We start from the raw sequence: 20319 nt of genomic DNA on the forward strand, positions 1-20319 counted from the left end.
AGGCATCATTTCCTAAGAGCTAGACTGTAAACAAACCTCAGAGGTACCATCTATGCCATCAGAAGTACATAAAACATCCAATGCACATTTAGTCACTTGATCGATTTTTCTTGAATGAGTGAATGAATGAACAAATGAATATAAGAGATTAAAATTTTAGCCATTAAGTAGAAAGAATACGAACTAAAGAGAAGGTAAAGGAGGAAAAAGAGAAGGCAAGAAAGTTGAGTAAGGAAAGAAATAGCTCTCATTTCAGTCTTTTGGGGACTCTGCTGAAAAAAGAAATGCCAACATGTGGTTTTAATCTTTGGAGCTAGAACTAACAATACTGTGCAAAAGCACAAGATGACAGATCAAGAAGTTCACAATGACACCTTCGCTGCTTCCTGGTCTTAAACCTCAGCTGAGGCTGGAAGAGGACCATGGTGGCTTATTGGAGATGTGACCCCAGGGAGTCCCTCTGAAGGATGGAAGGGGACTGGGCAAGACCCAACACACACAGAACACAGTAGCCACTGGCCAGGCAGGAAGCAAGGATCTCAGAAAAGACTTTTAGGTGAATGTGGCAGGAAAGTGTGCTTGCTGGGGCAAAGGCAGATTCATTCTTTCTCTTCCCAGGTGACCCAGCGCCTCTTGGTTTCTAAATGGGGAGGGGGTAGGTGTCAAGAGATGCGTCCCAAAGTTCTGGAATGGTGGGTCTTGTGACTGAGGTCTAGACCCCTCTCCAGCACGAGTGCTGTCGCCTGCATCATATGGAGCCTGGGCATTCTGAACTGATTCAAAGGCTCTGTCTTCAGGGACACCATGGGAACCACTTGTTCTCAATGCAATTATTTTTGTGATGTTTACAGTATCAGCCCCCATCTACCAACAAGAACACGAAGTCTCAGAGGAGAAGGAAAGGTGGGCCAAAGACACATCCAGGAGGGGAACAGAAGGAGGGGACAGAAGCAAGTCTGCAGATCAGAGGAAAGAAGAAAGAGCAGAGGAGGGAGATTGGAAGTAGAAATGCTGAATGCAGAGGCAAAAAAGGAAAATGGAGGACAGGAGGACTAAGCAGACAGAGGCAAGGATGATGAGAGAGGAGCAGACAGCAAGAATGAAAAGCAGAAAATGCAATAGAGGAAATGAAGAAAAGTAGGCCTGCTGAAGCTAGATGATGATGTGATGGAAATAGAAGTAACCTTTTAGAGAATGTCGCTAAGAAACATGGCGAAAATGGAAAACAAAAATGTAATGCCCTAGAAAGCCTAAAGAAAGACAGTGGCAAAAATGAAAAAAAGAATAAAGATTATAAAAGAGGCAAAAAAGACACACTATTCTCTGCCTCTAAAACACAATTAAATAAAAGAATTCAAATAAAAATTAAGGCTTCTATATGCATTTTTAAATTTTGTATGAATCTGTTATGGAAGAATTGCCTATGTCAATATATGTTCAGAGTTAAATATTAGCCCCAAATGCTCAGCAAGACTGAATTGTGTCATAGAAGTTCCCAGATTCCCTTTTCCCGCAACGTCATTGGAGGCTATATTTCTTAGTCAAGTCCAGGGTTTAGGCCAAAGGGCATCTGGTATTGCCTAAAACCCTGTGAGGTAACTTTTGAGAAGAGGTCACTGCACTTTTCTTCATCTTTTTTGCACTTTGGAATCAGATATAAAAGATGTATAAGTTTGCTAGGGCTGCCATAACAAAGTATCATAGGCTGGGTAGTTTAAACCACAGAAATGGATTTTTTCATTGTTCTGGGAGTTGAAAGTTGAAAATCAAAGTCTCAGCACTTGCAAGAGCCTTAGAGAAGGCTCTGTCATGGGCTCCTCCCCTTGGTTTGTAGGTGGCCTCCTTCTTCTCCCCCTATGTCTTTACTTCATCTTCCCTCCATACATATCTCTGTGTCTAAATGTCCTCTGTGTGAAAGGACACCAGCCAGATTGGATTTGGGCCCACCCCACTGACCTCATTTTAACTTAATTATCTCTGTAAAGATTCTGTCTCCAAATACAGTCATATTTTGACGTACTGGGAGTTAGGACTTCAACACATGAATTTGGACACAATTCGGCCAGTGACAGAAGACTTCTGATGTCTGACGATAACCACTGCATTTTGATTACAGCTCCTAGAAAACACTCCCCTCCACCACCCCACCACAGATCTATTTTTATATCTGAAATCCTGAGTCTCTGCTCCATGAGAACCCCGGGAACATACTATGTTAGATCTGGAAGAGGCCTCAGAAATCATTTGGTTCAATCACCTTATCTTGAAGACTAGGACACTGAGATCCTGAAGTGGGTAACGATGTGCTTGGGTTCTAAGCTGCTCTTCTTCTGGCCAGCAGACAACAGCACATAATCAAAGTGGGTCAACTAAGAAAGAATTCCAGAAGGAAAAGAGAGGGCAGAAATGCTGTGTAAAGTCATTACTAATTTAATATTTTTCCACCAGAAGAAAAGGAGTGAATGAGAGCAAGAGTGCTGGATTTCCCTGAGAGTGAAGACAAGTTAAATAGAATCACAGAATTCAGATTTTAGAGATCTTCTCCTTCAGATCCCTTGGTTTAATCGGTAGGATTGGGGTCTTCATAGATAATAAAGCAAAAAGTCTCGCCATCCTCCAAGTTGCGAATTAGAAGAGCTGAGAAAGGGTATAAGACAGAAGTTCTCAAGCAAACAAATGATGACACTTTGGGGTAAGAATATGACTAACCCAGAAGTGAAGCATTTCATCCAGGTAGTCTATTTTGAAGATGTCATGGTATAAAGGAACCTCCTTTCTGCCTGGTCCTCCATGCCCCTGCCATGCTTTTTATTCCAGGATCACCCTTTTTAGTGGTTCACTAAAATCCAGGATTACTTAAATATGATGGACATGCTCAAGGCTTAATCCAGGAGGAAAAGGTTGAACTGAAAGCATGCCGAAGCCCCTCATGGGAGCCAAACCACTGCTGCTGTGGTTGCAAAGTAGATCCTGGCTTATCAGAGCAGAGAGAAGCCAGGCTGGTGCCTTAGCCCAAGTGGCCAGTCACCTTCTTTAGGAGATGTTAAGTTCTCCAGCTAAGACATCCATGCTTTGGGACCAGCTGCAGGCAGAGGCCAATTCCTACTATAACCATCACCTTAGAGTAGCATATAAACACAGATGGCTCTTCAAGGGACCACAGTTCCATTGAATAACTAAGAATTCATGTCCTGTGGAAAGGTTTGAACAAACTATAATTATACCCAATCATAAACTTTATTCAAGAAGAACTAAAGCAAAGGCAAAGAGAGAGAGGAAAAGGAAGGAAGGAAGGAAGGAGGGAGGGTGGGAAGGAAGGAAGGAGGGAGGGAGGGTGGGAGGGACGGAAGGAAGGAAGGAAGGAAGGAAGGAAGGAAGGAAGGAAGGAAGGAAGGAAGGAAGGAAGGAAGGAAAGGAGGGAAGGAAGAATGAAAAGACTTTCTAGTTAAAGAATGCTTAACTAGCAAACTACGTGCTACAAGACAGTTCTTTTCGGAGTGAGTTTTATCAACTCTAAAGCAATTATCTTGAATGCCTACATGTGATTACTGAATAATATGAACAAAGAAAACAGAAAGAATCTATTATTATCTTTCCATTACCTTCTTTCTAGTGTCAATACCCAAGCGTCTAGTGATACATGGCATGTAATGTTGCCTGGATGGATGGATGGATGGATGGACTGATGGGTGGATGGGTGGGACAAATGAGTGACATAGGCTGATGAATAGTGGTAGAAAGACATACCATGAAAACAAGTGGCACTGCTGAGATGAAATGATTCCTTATTCTCCTGCATAAGACAGTGAGGCAAGTACAGAGTAAAAAAGGAAAGGCATAGGAGCTATGTTTATACAAGTCTTGCATGTTTGAAATTTCCTTCTCTGGCCAAATTGAAATTGTTTAAGGACCTACTGCTACAGGTGGCAACTGGCTAAGAATTTCATAGTGAATGTTATATACCTGTTACTCCTCTTAATGTTTCTTTGAAGTAGGCAGAATATTAATAATCATTTAAAATTCCAGTGTTTCAACTTCAACTGTTTCCTAGGGCAAATTGATAATTGTGTGTAAAACTAATTGGAATGTATATGGAATAATCATCCTGAAATAAAATTGGTGAAAAATATTTTTTTATTGAGCAACTACAATGTGCAAACCTCTGTACTAGGCATGAACAAGAGTTATAAGCATTGGAGATGCTAAAATATAGTCTTTAAGGCTTGGTACAGTGGCTCATGTCTGTAATCCTAGCACTTTGGGAGGCCAAGGCAGGCAGATTGCCTGAGCTCAGGAGTTCAAGACTAGCCTGGGCAACATAGCAAAACTCCATCTCTACTAAAAATACAAAAAAATTAACTGGGTGTGGTGGCACGCGCCTGTAATCCTAGCTACTCAGGAGGCTGAGGCATGAGAATTGCTTGAACCTGGGAGGCAGAGGTTGCAGTGAGCCAAGATCCTGCCACTGCATGCCAGCTTGGGTGACAGAGTAAGACTCTGTCTCAAAAAAAATAATAAAATATAGTCATTAAGAGTACAAAATGTAGATTCAGATTACCTGGGTTCAAATCTTGGCTCTTACTTGTGTTGTAGCTTTGGGCAAATCATGTAACTTATGTGTGCCTCAGTTTCCTTATCTGTTAAATAGGGGTAACAACTGAATTTACCTTATATAGTTGTGAGGGTTTATTGAGATTGTGTGTGTGTGTATGTGTGTGAGTGTAGAGTGTGCATGTGTGTGTCTGTGCAAGGAGTGGGAGGTGTATATTCAAAAACATATTATAGTGCTTAAAAAGGCATCTAGCCCATAGTAAGCATTATTAAAGTTTTAGTTAACATTATTTTACTTACCTCTGAAAATTGGAGCTATGTGAAAAAGAAGTTGGTCTCCTGAAGTAGAAGCCAGTCTTGTGTCACCAAAACCTTCAAGCCCAAGCTTGCCAACCCTTTTCCATGATGTGGTAGTAGAGTTTCAAGCATGTGGTAGGAGAATAAGAGAACTCAATGACCTAAGAAACATTCCAACCCAGAGAACCCCTGGTTCTATGAATAATTCCAACTTAAATGGGTAGCTTGGCTGTCCCAAGTGAGAGCCATTGCTTCTGTTTCCGGGTCATATAATGAACTTTCGGAAAACCATCATTTTTCTCAACTAGTTAAAATTAAATGTAATATGTGTTTTCATTTCATGGTGCCTTGGGAAAATTTAATTGTAGAATGAACTCCAGTTCTTGGTAGTTTTAAGTAAAATTGCCAAAATAAATAGAAATGCAGGATATTTCCAGGCTCACACAGCTTCCGGGGCACTTTCGTTTCTAGGGCTGCCAATCCAGTGCCTTTCACAAGCATTTTATCTTTCTTCAAACATCTCTTGAAAACAAACAAAACCTCACACAGCTTCTAATGTGTGCACTGTTTGAATGTAAGGGTGGAAAAGGAGGCAAATAAATGAGCTCCCAAAGAGTAATTCCCCTTCTCTCACCTCCATCCCTTGAAGACCTCCCTCCCACTAAAAAGAAACATTGTTTTCTTAGGTAATAAATTCTGCAATGTCTCAAGTCCATTAACATCCACTGGGGAAGATGAGGTCTATTCTTTTTACTTGCCCATAGGAAAAGAGTAGGGCTTTTTTGCAATATTCACTAGATAACACAGAGTTGACTTTTAATCCAAGGGCAACATTGATAGTCTCTAGTTAAAGGGGAAGCCTTCAGGAGCAATGAAAAGATTAATAGTTTTAGATGAAGCAGAATCCAAATCCCTTTTTATGAGATTTGAAATACCCAGTTTGTATGCTCACCTCAGTATTTAAAGCCCAGTTACTGATTCCTTTGGCCTAAGCAAGACAGGTCAATTTTTAAAGAGGGAGTAGCTGAGGTTAGCAAAAATTCTCCAGGTCCACTAAACTTCCAGACCTGCGAGGTGAAAATCAGCTTTTCCATCATCCCCAAAGGCCTAACTAGAATCAGAACTTTTCCCTGATGCCCACATATTTGAGGGTCCTTCTTTAATGGGACTCCTTAATGCCTTTAGTGCCATCCCATTTTCATCCAGTGACCAAAAGAGATTATTTAAAAATATAAACTTATGTTTAAATTCCAGAAGAGAGAAATGGAGATTGAGAACAGCAGGGAAATGATGAGAGACAAGGGACAAGAGGTTTATGAGTCCATGTCTGATTTTTCCAGAGAGCCCCTAAAAAAGTTCTTACCATACCAGGAACTCAATTATAACTCTCATTGCCTATTGTTAGATAAGTAACAGGAGCTAGAAAACATTTTGGAAATTCCCATCTTTATTTTATTAATTAGTATGGTTATAGTTTTAAGAACCAGGGTCAAGAAGCTAACTTTTTAAAAAGTGGTAGTATGATGGTTAGAAATAAGAATGCTAAAGGTGCATCAAACTGATTTTAATTCTAAATGTCCTTGGCAGCAATTTAGAATCTGTAATAAACTATAGCAAACAGTTTTGAGGGGAAGGGGACTATTCTCCTCTTCGTGTGTGTGTGTGTCTGTGCCCGCACGTGTGTGTGTCTGTGTGCACCTTTGTGTTCTAGCATTGTTGCACCCATTAGGGAGCTCGGGGGGAAATACTTTCCAAAACTATAAGTGAGAACAGTTTCCTGGCTTTTCTTTCAGTGAAGGTAAATTCCTATGTAAAAACTAATCATCATTCAGTAAAAACTGCAGGATTCCTTTGTCTTCTCAAAAGCCTGTTTCTCATCCTAAATTAAAAATTATTCAGGAAATAAAGGGGCATTATTGGGGGGGTGGAAAGAAGTTGGTTTTCTTTTTATGGTATCTTTCAAGGATCCAGGGACTTCGACCACTTTCCATCTAATATACACAGAAGGATTCTGTAGATCCCTATCTATAGATCGCAGTAACTTTCCCATAGAACCAATCTGCAACTTGAGAAACTTCTAGGTCTAATTATTGACCCATTACAACCGAAGGTCAATGCATCCAGCCAATCTTCCTTCTATCATCCCCTGCCCCTTCTTCTATTAGGGACTGGGGTTATTGACAAAACCCATTAAACACCACTTTCCCATGTCTGAACCATTAGTCTCTAACTTCCTCTATTCAGTCTGTCATATGCCTTCATGCCCATCAGGTCAGATAAAGGAACATTCATTTATTTGAGTAGGCATCTGTTGTGATCACTCTGGAAAAAAGATGGCAATGGATTACCTTGTCCTCCTGGGCTTCTCTAACTGACATGGTCAAAATGTCCATATGAAGATAAAATGTTAAGAGCAAGATCTATGAAAAGCTGAGTGTGATGGCAACTCTTGTCTCATAAAATAACTCCAAAGTTACTAGCGAAAGACCAAGAAATTTTACATCAAACCGAAACCAGCCAAACGGTCCAAGCTTCCAAGCTGGGATCCATGGCAAAAGTTTCTACAAAATTCTCTGTACAATGTATAAACATTCACTTGGGGTTTTCTGTCTTGCCAGCACCAAGAGGTTAAGTAATTGAAGACCAACTAGCCCTGCCATCTGTGAAAATATGATGTGCTATTTTCACAGCTTTAGTTCACAATTATAGCAAGACAAAAGTTCCAAAGGATTAGGGGCAAGACCATGGCAAGTTGAGGGTTGAGTAAGGTTCTCAATCAGCTGACAATTGTAGAGTTGAGGGTATGCAATGTTTATGTCGTGGTGCAAGTATGTGCCATGCTTGACTAGCTCATGAGGCACTGGAAGACTAGAAGGAATAAAAAATATGAATGAATCAATAAATGCATAGTATAATTACTGTTACTTTGTCAGTATTGTTTTACCTAGGTCACTACTGAATGCTCTGATTTGTCTCTCTATAAATAATAATGAAGGTAGAGGTGCTTTTGGCACAATGCCACAATTCTGATTTTTTTAAAACTGTATGCATGCATAAAATGTTATTGAGGTATTCTCTGCCTTGGAATAGCACTGGCTGGCACTCTGCATGTTTACTTTTCTATGCTGAAGGCTGCCGTCAACCTCAAACAGATGCAAATCAATTTAACTTGTCACAGTGTTATTTTGTTCATCCTAAAAGTTCAAGAGAGGCTTCCAAACTTCCAGAATTTCTCTCAAGTCAGTGAGGAGGAAAATTCAGAACACAGCATTCGAATGTTCTGCCCAGATTTGTCACACACACAAGGAATGAGTGAAAGAGGGCAACACCCTTTCCTCCTAACCCTGTGAACTCATCACTATTGCTTTGAAATGACACCAAAAAGTAAAAACCCTAGGCCTCACATCTCCCAAGGACACTGTAATAGGAGTTACTGCATACACCAGTTTAAGTAACTCTAGCCTAAATTGTATGTCAGATGAAACAACGACATTTCGGAGGCTTAAGAGAAAAAGAATAACCAAATCCAGTTTTTAGGTACAAATGTGCTGAATCTTTAACATATATCAGCAGAATCGCTAGAATCTGGTGTTTCACTTTTTAAAATACCACATTTGAACCTTTCAACAATTCCAAAATCAACTCCCTCTGCGAAAGATACTAAGCTTAAACATTTTTTAAATTTAAAAATGTAACACAAACAAACAGCTAACTACACAAGCTGCCCATGAAATCAACAGTCTGGGGAGCCCTGATCCTGAAGTATTTTACAACATCCTTCATGACTATTAAAGGCAACATAAACACCGCTTGTCAGCAAGGGAAACTACCCTTGGCATTTTGGTTTCTTTGTTCCCCAGGCTTTTAAACCATTTTGATAGAGATTTTTTAAATCACAGGCAGAAATATTTGAAATAGAGTCAGGTGGTAGTCTTTAAAGAGTAAGAAAGTTGCTAAGTCAAGATAATCTTGGAATAAAGTCCTTTGACTCCTGAGGATTCCTAGGAATGCCCCAGTCACTAGAAAACAGAGCCGTAAGTCCACTCTCCCAGCACTCAAGGGAGCTCTGGAAACTAAGGAGGTAGCTACTGTTTCCCCACATTCAGCAGGAGAGAGGGCAGCACTCTAGCATGGAAACTGCTTTGACAATAGTAACAATTAAAAAGTAAATTTAAAAGATCATAATAGCTGATATTGATTAGGTACTTGCCCTGTGGCAAGGATTATAGGGAATCACCTCATTTAATCTTCACATGAAGCTTGCAGAGTGAGTACCACAATTATCACTATTGTATAGATAGGAAATCTCAGGCTGAGTATGGCTAAGTGTCTCACCAACGTCTTGGGCTAACAAGTGGTCGAGCAGAATACAAACCCGAGATAGACCACAGTGTGTTAATCAAGCACTGCACTCTCTCCTGCATTTCTTAGTTGATATTTACCATATACAACCTGTCACTTGTATGAGATGCAAGGGGGTTCCATGCATTTGTCCTTGTAGAGAATACCACAGGAGGAAAAGTAAGCAGCCATGCAACATTTGCTGTTGACCTGACTCCATTCCATCATTCCTGCAGGAAATTTGCATCCATTTAATGAGCATTTCCTGGTTTGCCACTTTGCTCAAGCACTTTGCTTGGGTCTGGGGAGGATATAGAAGTGAAGGAAATATTCTACCTGCTCTCAGGGAACTGATGTTTTAGTGGAGAGACAAACATGCAAAATTTACCCTACAGAACATCAATGCTTGAACAAACGTAGATGCAGAGAGGGCTCTTACAGCACACAAGCCAGAACAGACTGATGGTGCTAACAATTAGGTTCAAGTTTTTTCTAAACAGTAGACCCTCCTGCACCCAACTTTTACCCCATGCCAGGTAAATGACTGAGGGTTATTACATCCAGTTACAACACCACTCTGAGGTAGGTGCTCTTACCCCACCCTTTCATTTTACAGAAGAGGAAATTGAGGACAGCACAATGTAGTGATTATCAAAGGTCACACAACTACTGTGGGGGAGAGCTAGGATTCAAACCAGATGCGTAAGACGAGGTCCTCCAAGGAACAGAAGATGAGAAGGTGTTAAATGAATAGGAGTTTTATTAGGGGGAATTAATGTGTGAACCGAAATAGGGGAGGATAGGCAAAGCCATCAGATTGCAAGGCAAGCCTGAGCCCAAGGGAAGAAGAGAGGGAGAGCAGATTGGTTGGAAACATTTTAGGTGGGTCTATGGTCTAAGGAAAGTTCAGTAAAGTCATCACAGAGTTTTTGAGCTAAAGTTGGGCAATAAAGTTGCCCAACAAATTTCTCTCAGAAATAGGTCTGCCTCGATGTCCCCACCACGCTTGGTCACTGGCTCTTGGGAGGGGCCTGCCCCGGTCCAATCCACTAGAGCCAAAGAAGAGCGTTGTAGTGGCAGGGGGTGGGGGAATTTCCACAACCACATAAAAAGTGGGGTGAGGTTTCCAGAAAAAAACGTGACGCTGGGCTGACCAAAACTGTGTCCAGTAAGTACATGTCCCTTACTCTGTTAAAGAAGCAGCCACATAAATGAGGAGTACAGGTTTCTCAAAATGTGCACCTTGTTCTTTGGTTTTAAAGTCATATCCCAAAGTGCTGAGTAGATCGCATGACCCTTGCTTTACCTGGCTGCCAGAGAGGAAAGACTGATCCAACTCTCCTGGAATTTGAACTGTGATTCCCTGAAGCAGAGATATCAAAGTTAATACTGAGACATCTAAATCATCCTCCACCATTTCACATGTCCCCAGGCCAAGCCAGCAAAATTGCTATAGCACGTCCCTTTCAACAGGTAAAGGGCTGATATCTGAGCCCGCTTCCCAATCATCCACTGCTCTTTTCTTCTCATTTAGCCCTTTTTGGAAGAAGGTCAATGCTGAGTTAGTACTTTATGCTGTACAATAAGCTGCTGATATTCCATGCTGGACAGAATTTTCCCAGTATTTTTTATAGAGTGCCAGGCTTTTCCTAGACTTCATGTCATACAATACTTAACTTGTTTGGAGTGGGTGGAGATGGAAACATAGTCTACTGAAAACATCACTGCTTCCTCCCTGAAGTTTAAAGAGCCTATTTTTATCCGTTTAGATTCTATCTGTCAGGCAAAATCTCATAAAGATAGCTGGGGGGCAGGTGGGGGGCGGCGGGTGGGGTGGGGAAGAAAAAAGGGGTTATAATATCCAGGGAGTTTGCTTTTGCTAATTGAATACTGTGCTCCTAGACTTCTATAAATACCATTACAAATGGGTCCCAGCTTGTGGTAATACTCCCCCTCCTCGTTGAGTCTTCTGTCCCATGGCATGGCCTTGCCCTCTAAACCAGCATCTTCCCCCATCTGGGAGCAGGGGCAGCTCATGATATTATCAACTATTGCTATTGGAAAGAGATCTGGACTTGAAAGCACTAGATATTTTTTACCTCTTGGGGAGGCAGTTTAGCAGAGTGGTTAACTGGTGAGCTCCAGAATCAGAAGGAATAGGTCCAAATTCCAACCACTATTACATCTCCATCATAAGAAATTAGGCAAGTTGTTTACCCTAGGTTTCAGATTCCTTAAAGATAAAACAGTCAAGACAGTAGTACTTATCCCTGAGAGAACTATAGGAAAAAAGAAAATATATGTAATTTACGTACATACCACAATCCCCAGCACATAACAAATGTTCAAGTAATGGGAACTGTTATTATCTTAGCCCTTGGTCTATCAGTTTGTTCCTCTGTGACCTCAAGCATATTACTAAATCTTAGCGAGCCTCAGCTTGTACATGGGACTGACAGGAATAACACCACATCACCTCACATGGTGATTGTCAGGATTCAGTGATATTATATTGTAAACTGTAAAGCCTCTGCAAATGTTAAGCAACATTATTATTATTGCCACTGTTATTAGTCCTCAGTGATCTTTTTTTTTTGGAGACAGAGTTTCACTCTGTCGCCAAGGCTGGAATGCAGTGTCACAATCTCAGCTCACTGCAACCTCCGCCTCCCGGATTCAAGCAATTCTCCTGCCTCAGCCTCCCTAGTAGCTGAAGCTACAGGCACACGCCATCACACCAGGCTAATTTTTTGTATTTTTAGGAGAGACGGGGTTTCACCATGTTGGCCAGGCTGGTCTCGAACTCCTGACCTCAAGTGATCTGCCCATCTCAGCCTCCCAAAGTGCTGGGATTACAGGTGTGAGCCACCACACTTGGCACAGTGATCTTATCTGAAAAGTCTGTGGATAGGTTTCCAAAGGAAAGCTTGGAGCTAGGATAAGAACCAAGAGATAATGGGAGAAGGTGAATGGCCTCTTCAGGGCCTTTTCTAGCGCCCTAAATATGTGTGTCTGTACATAATGGGTAATCATATATATCACAAATTAAACCCTCCACAAACTTATTTCCTAATGAGTTGGTTAACCTTTCCTTCTGAAGGGTAAACATCTTTAACCAACCCCAGTGAGCTGGAGGATCAACGTTTTCTTAATAGTCTTACCTTCGTCGGTGTCAATAGGAAACAGTATTTACTCACTACTGTTTTCCTTTTAAAAATCTGTCTACTTGCATACTAGAAACAGTTTCAGCTGGTTTGTTTGTCTTGGACAAGCTGTTGAAGTGAAAAGTTTTTGCTTGACTGAATGTGGGACAGTTTCATAACCCTTCAAGAAGTGCACCGAAGGTGGGTGCCAGCTCCGATGATGACGGCTGCTTCTAACATGCCTCCACTTGCCGCCCATTGTCAAGGGTGGCCAGCATAATTAAGTTAAGACAATGAGCAAAGCAACAGATGCAACTGAGACCAAGTGCCTGAGTGCTTTTGTTTTGTCACTGTCATTGTCTGCAACAAAGAAGTCACATGTGACAGCCTGGGAAGAGAGCCAAATGCAAACCAGACGACAACCCAGCTGGTTTGAATGGCCTCCACCGTGCACGTGTGTGCATGGGAACCATGCTACTTGGCACAGCATCTGCTTCACTCAAGTGAGTCTCAGCCCCTGGCTTTGCTGTGATGCTGAGACAGACCCAGAAGAAACAGACCAGGGGATCCCTCTGCTCAGACTTTACACTTTATGCCTTGTGCTTTGAGAGAAAAGAAAAAGAATCTCTCTATTGGATACGAAAAGTAAGATGTATGTGGTTGGCCAATCTAACCTCAATTCTTTTTGCTATAGCCCCCCACTAATTTAAAGAGTAAAGCATAGATGGTGCCTTAATGTTTTCTTGCAGAAATTTGGGATTAATTTGGCTTGAGAGGAAGAATGGAGATTAAATGCTTTATGAGGCTTTCTTTTAATTTGTTCCCATTTCATTCCTGAATATTTTCTAAGTTTGGGCATTGCAGATGCTTAAAGATCTTCTTATTTGGAGCTGGTATGTCTCTTAAACAGAAAAACAAAAGGTAAAATTCAAATTAGTGTGTTTCTCTGCCTGTTAATTAATTTGGTTAGTAGTTAGGCAGAGAGATGGCATCCTTAGTAATATCTATTTTGGGGATTTGATGAGCTACAGACCATCAACAGTGTTGATTGAGAATTGAACAAAAACGTTTCAAGGAATTTGGGAACGTTAATGATGCTATTCTGTGGCCCCATGTGTCCTTCTCTCATTTTTCTAGAGAACTCCTATAAGAAAGCAGAACACGGCCAGTCATGGTGGCTTACACCTGTAATCCCAGCACTTCAGGAGGCTGAGGCAGGCAGATCACCTGAGGTCAGGAGTTCAAGACCAGCCTGGCCAACACGGCAAAACCCTGTCTCTACTAAAAATACAAAAAATTAGCTGGGCATGATGGCACTCACCTGTAATCCCAGCTACTTGGGAGGCTGAGGCATGAGAATCACTTGAACCGGGAGGCAGAGGTTACAGTGAGCCTAGATCGCATCACTGCACTGCAGCCTGGGTGACAGAGTGAGACTCCAACTCAAAAAAAAAAAGAAAAAAAAAGGAAAGCAGAACCCAATGTAAGATTAAAAACACAAGTTTAGCTCACACCTGTAATCCCAGCACTTTGGGAGGCCAAAACAGGTGGAACACAAGGTCAGGAGTTTGAGACCAACATGGCCAATATGATAAAACCCCATCTCTACTAAAAAGTACAAAAATTAACTGGGCATGGTGGCAGGCACCTGTAATCCCAGCTACTAGGGAGGCTGAGGCAGGAGAATCGCTTGAACCCAGGGGGCAGAGGTTGCAGTGAACTGAGAACGCACCATTGCACTCCAGCCTGGGCAACAGAGCGAGACTCCAACTCAAAACAAAAACAAAAACAAAAACAAAAGAAAAACACAAGTTTACCGGGAGCTTAGCAGTAGATGCTTTGCACCATAACAAATATACCTTAAGTGGTCTTTTGTGATATTTGAGGGAAAGTGCCAGGATTTAAAACAGATGGCATTTCAAGTTATTCTATGCAAATGCCCAGTTTCTTTCTACCAGCTTTTTTTTCCTTTTTGCAGTGGTCACTGAGCTATTTGAATGTTTTTACACAATAATGCCATCTTACTTCTACTCAGTCAGTACAAGATGTTGACCATCAATACAATGCTAACTACCTTTCATGAAGGACTTGGTGATAACTCTAATGTTCCAAGTAGAACTGGAAAACATGTGTAAGAAAAACTGCCAGATCCCTGTGAACCTTGGCCAATAGGCATTATTTCCGAGGGGTGGCAGTTGATCTTTTTCCCCAGCCTTCATATTAAAACCTCTCACCTTCTCCAGGTCTCAGGTCTGAGTAATCTCAAATGTGCTTTAGCTCCTCACAATGTCATGACTGTGTGGGTGTTCATCACCTTAGCCAGAAGGAACAGTTTGAAGATTCCCGGTATCATGGAGAGAACTTTTGTTTCTGGTTATGAACCTCATTCTATACCAATAATTATCCGTTACATCCTTCTGTAGAGGGCTCTCTGCCTAGAGGTAAAACCAAAAAAAAAGATGTACCTCAGGTTTATGCATATAAGTGCCAGTTCCTCTTTGATTTTATTTCAAAACTCCTGTCTACATACTTTGCAATTTAAATACATTCAAGGATAAAATAATAACTACAGGAAAAGTATTATAATATAATGACTTAGTTCTGCACATCACGAGGGGGTCCCTCATACACATTCATTCATTTCACTCATTTTACAGATATTTATTGAGTACCTGCAATAACCTGGACACTGTTCTAGATACTGGGACTATAACAGTGAACAGACAGACACATCTCTGCTCTCACAGGGCTTCTATTCTAAACAAAACTCAATATCCAGGCCGGGTATAGTGGCTCATGCCTGGAATGCCAGCACTTTGGGAGACCAAGGCCGGGTGGATCACCTGAGTCCACTAGTTGAAGACCAGCCTGGGCAATATAGCAAAACCCCATGTCTACAAAAAAAAAAAAAAAAAAAATTATCAAGGCATGGTGGCATGTACCTGTGGTCGCAGCTACTCAGGAGGCTGAGGCAGGAGGATTGTGTAAGCCTGGAAGGCAGAGGTTGCAGTGAGCTGAGATGGCACCACAGCACTCCAGCCTGGGCAACAGAGAGAGACCCTGTTCAAGAAAAAAAAACCTCAATATCCTTAAGATAACATCATTGCTTGTTGATCAGTGAATGGTAACACCAAATTAGGAACCCAGGACTTTTAGTCTTGGCACGGTTACTTTCCAATAAAGGTGACAATACTAAGAAGAGGAAAAATGAGTTAATAATAATAACAGCAGCTAATACTTATGTAGTGCTTACCATGTTCCAGGTCTGTTGTGAGTGTATGTATGTATGTGTGTATATATATATATATAATTTAATCTTTGATCCTATAAGGTAGATATTATTGTTACCCTAGTTTATGGATGAAGAAACTGAAACACAAGAGATTGCCACTCGTACAAGTTTACATAGCTAGAAAATAGAAGAGCTATGAGTTGAGCTCAGCCCAGTATGTCTGTGATTTTACAGACTTAAAATTATAAGATTTCCTAATCTTCGATTTCTAAAACTCTGCCTTGCTCTAGAGGAAAACAAGAAAAACAATGAAAAATAAATATCTCTTTTTTACAAAAATTAAAACAGAACAAACTGCAATAAAACAACAGAGGATGAACCCAGAATGTGATTGATTTTTTTTCTTCCTAGGAAAGGATCTAGAGGCCAGAGGGCTGGATTTTTCAGGATCTCCTTTTAATCAATGAATCTGTGATAGAAGCAGATGAATCAAATCTCATCTTTGTGTGATTATAAAGCTGCCTGTGGTATTCACGCCACCAGGGGTACATAAAGGTCACTGAGTGAGATTTGGCAAAAGTACTAAGGGCCTGTCCACCTATATATGCCCTTCTCAGGAAAACCAAGGTTCAAGCTCTCTATTAGCTCAACTGGTAAGGCGTATGATACGGAAGGTTGAAACCCAGTGTTAGAAATAGATGGTTACATAAAACTTCATCGAGTTAATGTCACTTTTTCTTCCTTATTTATAGGAAGTACATTTGAAGAACGCAAGTAGAGGGAGTGCAGGAAACAAGAACTACAGAATGTAGGAAGACCCTCCTGAGGAGTGAAGAGTGACATGCCACCGCAGGATCCTTTGCTCTGCACGAGTTACCTGTTAAACTTTGGAACACCTACCAAAAAATAAGTTTGATAACATTTAAAAGATGGGCGTTTCCCCCAATGAAATACACAAGTAAACATTCCAACATTGTCTTTAGGAGTGATTTGCACCTTGCAAAAATGGTCCTGGAGTTGGTAGATTGCTGTTGATCCTTTATCAATAATGTTCTATAGAAAAGAAAATATATATATATATATATATCTTAGTCCCTGCCTCTCAAGAGCCACAAATGCATGGGTGTTGTATAGATCCAGTTGCACTAAATTCCTCTCTGAATCTTGGCTGCTGGAGCCATTCATTCAGCAACCTTGTCTAAGTGGTTTATGAATTGTTTCCTTATTTGCACTTCTTTCTACACAACACGGGCTGTTTGTTTTACAGTGTCTGATAATCTTGTTAGTCTATACCCACCACCTCCCTTCATAACCTTTATATTTGCCGAATTTGGCCTCCTCAAAAGCAGCAGCAAGTCGTCAAGAAGCACACCAATTTCTAACCCACAAGATTCCATCTGTGGCATCTGTACCAAATATAAGTTGGATGCATTTTATTTTAGACACAAAGCTTTATTTTTCCACATCATGCTTACAAAAAAGAATAATGCAAATAGTTGCAACTTTGAGGCCAATCATTTTCAGGCATATATTTTAAACATAGAAAGTTTCTTCAACTCAAAACAGTTCCTTCAAATGATGAGTTAATGTGCAACCTAATTAGTAACTTTCCTCTTTTTATTTTTTCCATATAGAGCACTATGTAAATTTAGCATATCAATTATACAGGATATATCAAACAGTATGTAAAACTCTGTTTTTTAGTATAATGGTGCTATTTTGTAGTTTGTTATATGAAAGAGTCTGGCCAAAACGGTAATAGGTGAAAGCAAAACAATAGGGGAAGCCTGGAGCCAAAGATGACACAAGGGGAAGGGTACTGAAAACGCCATCCATTTGGGAAAGAAGGCAAAGTCCCCATAATTATGCCTTCCAAGAGGAACTTCAGACACAAAAGTCCACTGATGCAAATTGGACTGGCAAGTCCAGAGAGGAAACTGTGGAATGGAAAAAGCAGAAGGCTAGGAATTTTAGCAGTCCTGGTTTCTTTTTCTCACTGAAGAAACAAACATCTGCCAGCTGTGTCATGGACTCACCACTGTGTGACCTTGGGCAAGTCACTTCACCTCTCTGTGCCTCAGTTTCCTCATCTGCAAAATGGGGGCAATATGTCATCTACCTACCTCAAAGGGGTGGTATAAGGTTTAAAAAGATAAAGATTCAGATTTTTTTTACCCTGGGTTGCTGTAAGGGTGCAACATCAGGGTGCTTGAGTTGCTGAGATGCAAGGAATTCTATAAATAACCCATTCATAGCATAGCTAGAGATTGGTGAATTGAATGCTCCTGACATCTCAGTTCTTGTCAGTGAAACTATCCAAATAACTGGCCAACTAACTAGTTGTTAAAAGCTAACAGCTCAATCTCTTTTAAAACACTTTTTAAAATATGTGAGAAGCATGTGATTTTCAATTTGATTTTGAATTCTGCATTTGGTTTTATGAATACAAAGATAAGTGAAAAGAGAGAAAGGAAAAGAAAAAAGGAGAAAAACAAAGAGATTTCTACCAGTGAAAGGGGAGTTAATTACTCTATTTGTTAGCACTCACTGACTCTTCTATGCAGTTACTATATATCTAGTAAAACCTTGTTTAATACTATAAATAATATTCTATTCATTTTGAAAAACATGATACTTCCTTCTTTTCTAGGCAATATAAGGAAAATGACCCCAAATTTGAAATATTAAAATAATATCTAATAAAAAGTCACAAAGTTATCTTCTTTAAAAAACTTTACTTATTCTTAGCTGTATATACATTTTTTAAAAATTGTGTTAAAACTTGCTTGACTAGAGTTGCCAATTGAAAGGCAAAAACTTCCATCAAAACAAGAAATTTCCCATGCCTGTTTAGAAGGGTAGCCCCTAGCTCTCTGTGAATGTGTTTTATCCATTCAGCTGAAAATTGGTATCAAGAAAGTCCACTGGTTAGTGTACTAGTCCATCATAGCCTAGAAAATGATCCCCATATGTAGATCAAGATTTTCTCATTAGAACAATGAGTTATCCAACATTCAGATCTTTTTATTCACCTTAGGACTTTTTGGTTAAAAGTACCCAGGCTTAATTATTTCATGCAAATTGTATATTTTACATTCTTGGAAAGTCTATATGAAAAACAAAAAGAACATCTTCAGTTTTTCTCCCACTGGGTCACCTCAAGGATCAGAGGCCAGGAAGAAAAAGACTCCCTGGATCTCTGAATATCTGCAAAAAGAAGGCCGCATTTAGTGGAGCCAGCACTCCTGTTCAGTCAACAAGTATTTTAACTCTCAGTCTAACATTATTTGAATTGAGCACCTCAAGCATGCTTAGCAATATTCCAATCACTATGGACAGATGTAAAAGAAACTATACATCATTTTTACCCTCTACCTGTTTTCCAGACATACAGGTTCTATGGAATAAGATACTGGACTCCTCTTCCCAAGATGGCACTTCTTTTTATTTCTTGTCCCCAGTGTGTACCTTTTAAAATTATTCCCTCTCAACAAAACTTTATAGGCAGACTTCTGCAGACTTACGTGTTTTCTGTCATAGTTAGATGTGATAATTCTGAGACTGTCTATGACTTATTTCCTTCACTTAATTCTATCCACAGTCAAAAATCCCCCAAGGAGAAAAGCTGAAAGATGCATTGCCATATTATCTTTCTTAACTTTTTCCAACACATAATCCTCCCCAACTGGATCATAAATAAATTGAAAATAACTCATTATACCAATTCACTATTTTATTTTTTAATGAATTAACACTAGAAGACAAATTGATGCAAACCCTGGAAGTCAGTCGATTACTATATACTCCAGCAGAATGACTCGGATTTCATAGAAAGGAGCAAACAAAATATCACAACCCAACATTTTACAAGCTTTGCTTCAGAATTAGATTGCTTTATAATTCTTGAATGAGGCCATTTCAAGATATTTGTAAAAGAATGGTAAACATTGGTAGGAATGAGCTTTCAACTCATAGGCTTATTTCCAATTTAATTGACCATCCTCGATACTTAGGTCAAATTTCTGTTCTCTCTTCCCCAAATAGTATCAAAGTATTATTTGAACTTTTTAAGATGAGGTGGTTCCCCTGAAAAGTTAATGCAGCGCCGCATCAGAATCCACTCTTCTAGGGATATGAAAATCTCTCAACACCCACCCTACATACACAGACACAGACGCAGATACAGACACACACACACAGACACACACACACGCTCACCCTAAGGATCCAATGGGATACTGAAAAGAAATCACTTCCTTGGAAATTTTATTAAAAAACAAACAAACAAAAGCCTGTCTTCCCTTGAGAATCCTTCCTGTCCTTGGAACATCAATCTTTGTGTAGATGAAACCATCTCATGCTCTATGGCTCCAGGGTTTCTGTTACTATTTTATGCACTTGGGAGAAGGCTTAGAATAAAAGATGTAGCACATTTTGCTTTCCCATTTATTGTTTGGCCAGCTATGCCAATGTGGTGCTATTGTTTCTTTAAGAAAGTACTTGACTAAAAAAAAAAAAAAGAAAAAAAGAAAAAAAAGAAAGCATAGACATATTTTTTTAAAGTATAAAAACAACAATTCTATAGATAGATGGCTTAATAAAATAGCATTAGGTCTATCTAGCCACCACCACCTTTCAACTTTTTATCACTCACAAGTAGTGTACTGTTCACCAAATTGTGAATTTGGGGGTGCAGGGGCAGGAGATGGAAATTTTTTAAAGTTAGAAGGCTCCATTGTTTTGTTGGCTCTCAAA

General features: G+C 40.1%; 1 protein-coding gene across 4 annotated transcripts in view; it reads left to right on the forward strand.

Moving 5' to 3' along the window:
- The window catches only part of LOC105493817 (insulin like growth factor 1), a 79999-nt gene extending 59894 nt beyond the window's left edge, over positions 1 to 20105 (forward strand). For 2 of the 4 annotated variants that reach the window (XM_011761740.3, XM_011761739.3), the window contains exons 4-5: positions 852 to 903; positions 16317 to 20105. In XM_011761740.3, the coding sequence (XP_011760042.1) occupies positions 852 to 903; positions 16317 to 16342 (78 nt within the window). In that variant the 3' untranslated portion in view covers positions 16343 to 20105. The remainder of the gene's footprint in view (positions 1 to 851; positions 904 to 16316) is intronic. The other 2 variants (XM_011761741.3, XM_011761742.3) reach the window with 1 other exon arrangement.
- The last annotated feature ends 214 nt before the right edge of the window (positions 20106 to 20319 follow it).

Source organism: Macaca nemestrina, chromosome 10 (assembly GCF_043159975.1).
Source record: "Macaca nemestrina isolate mMacNem1 chromosome 10, mMacNem.hap1, whole genome shotgun sequence".
In the NCBI taxonomy this organism is placed as follows: Eukaryota; Metazoa; Chordata; class Mammalia; order Primates; family Cercopithecidae; genus Macaca; species Macaca nemestrina.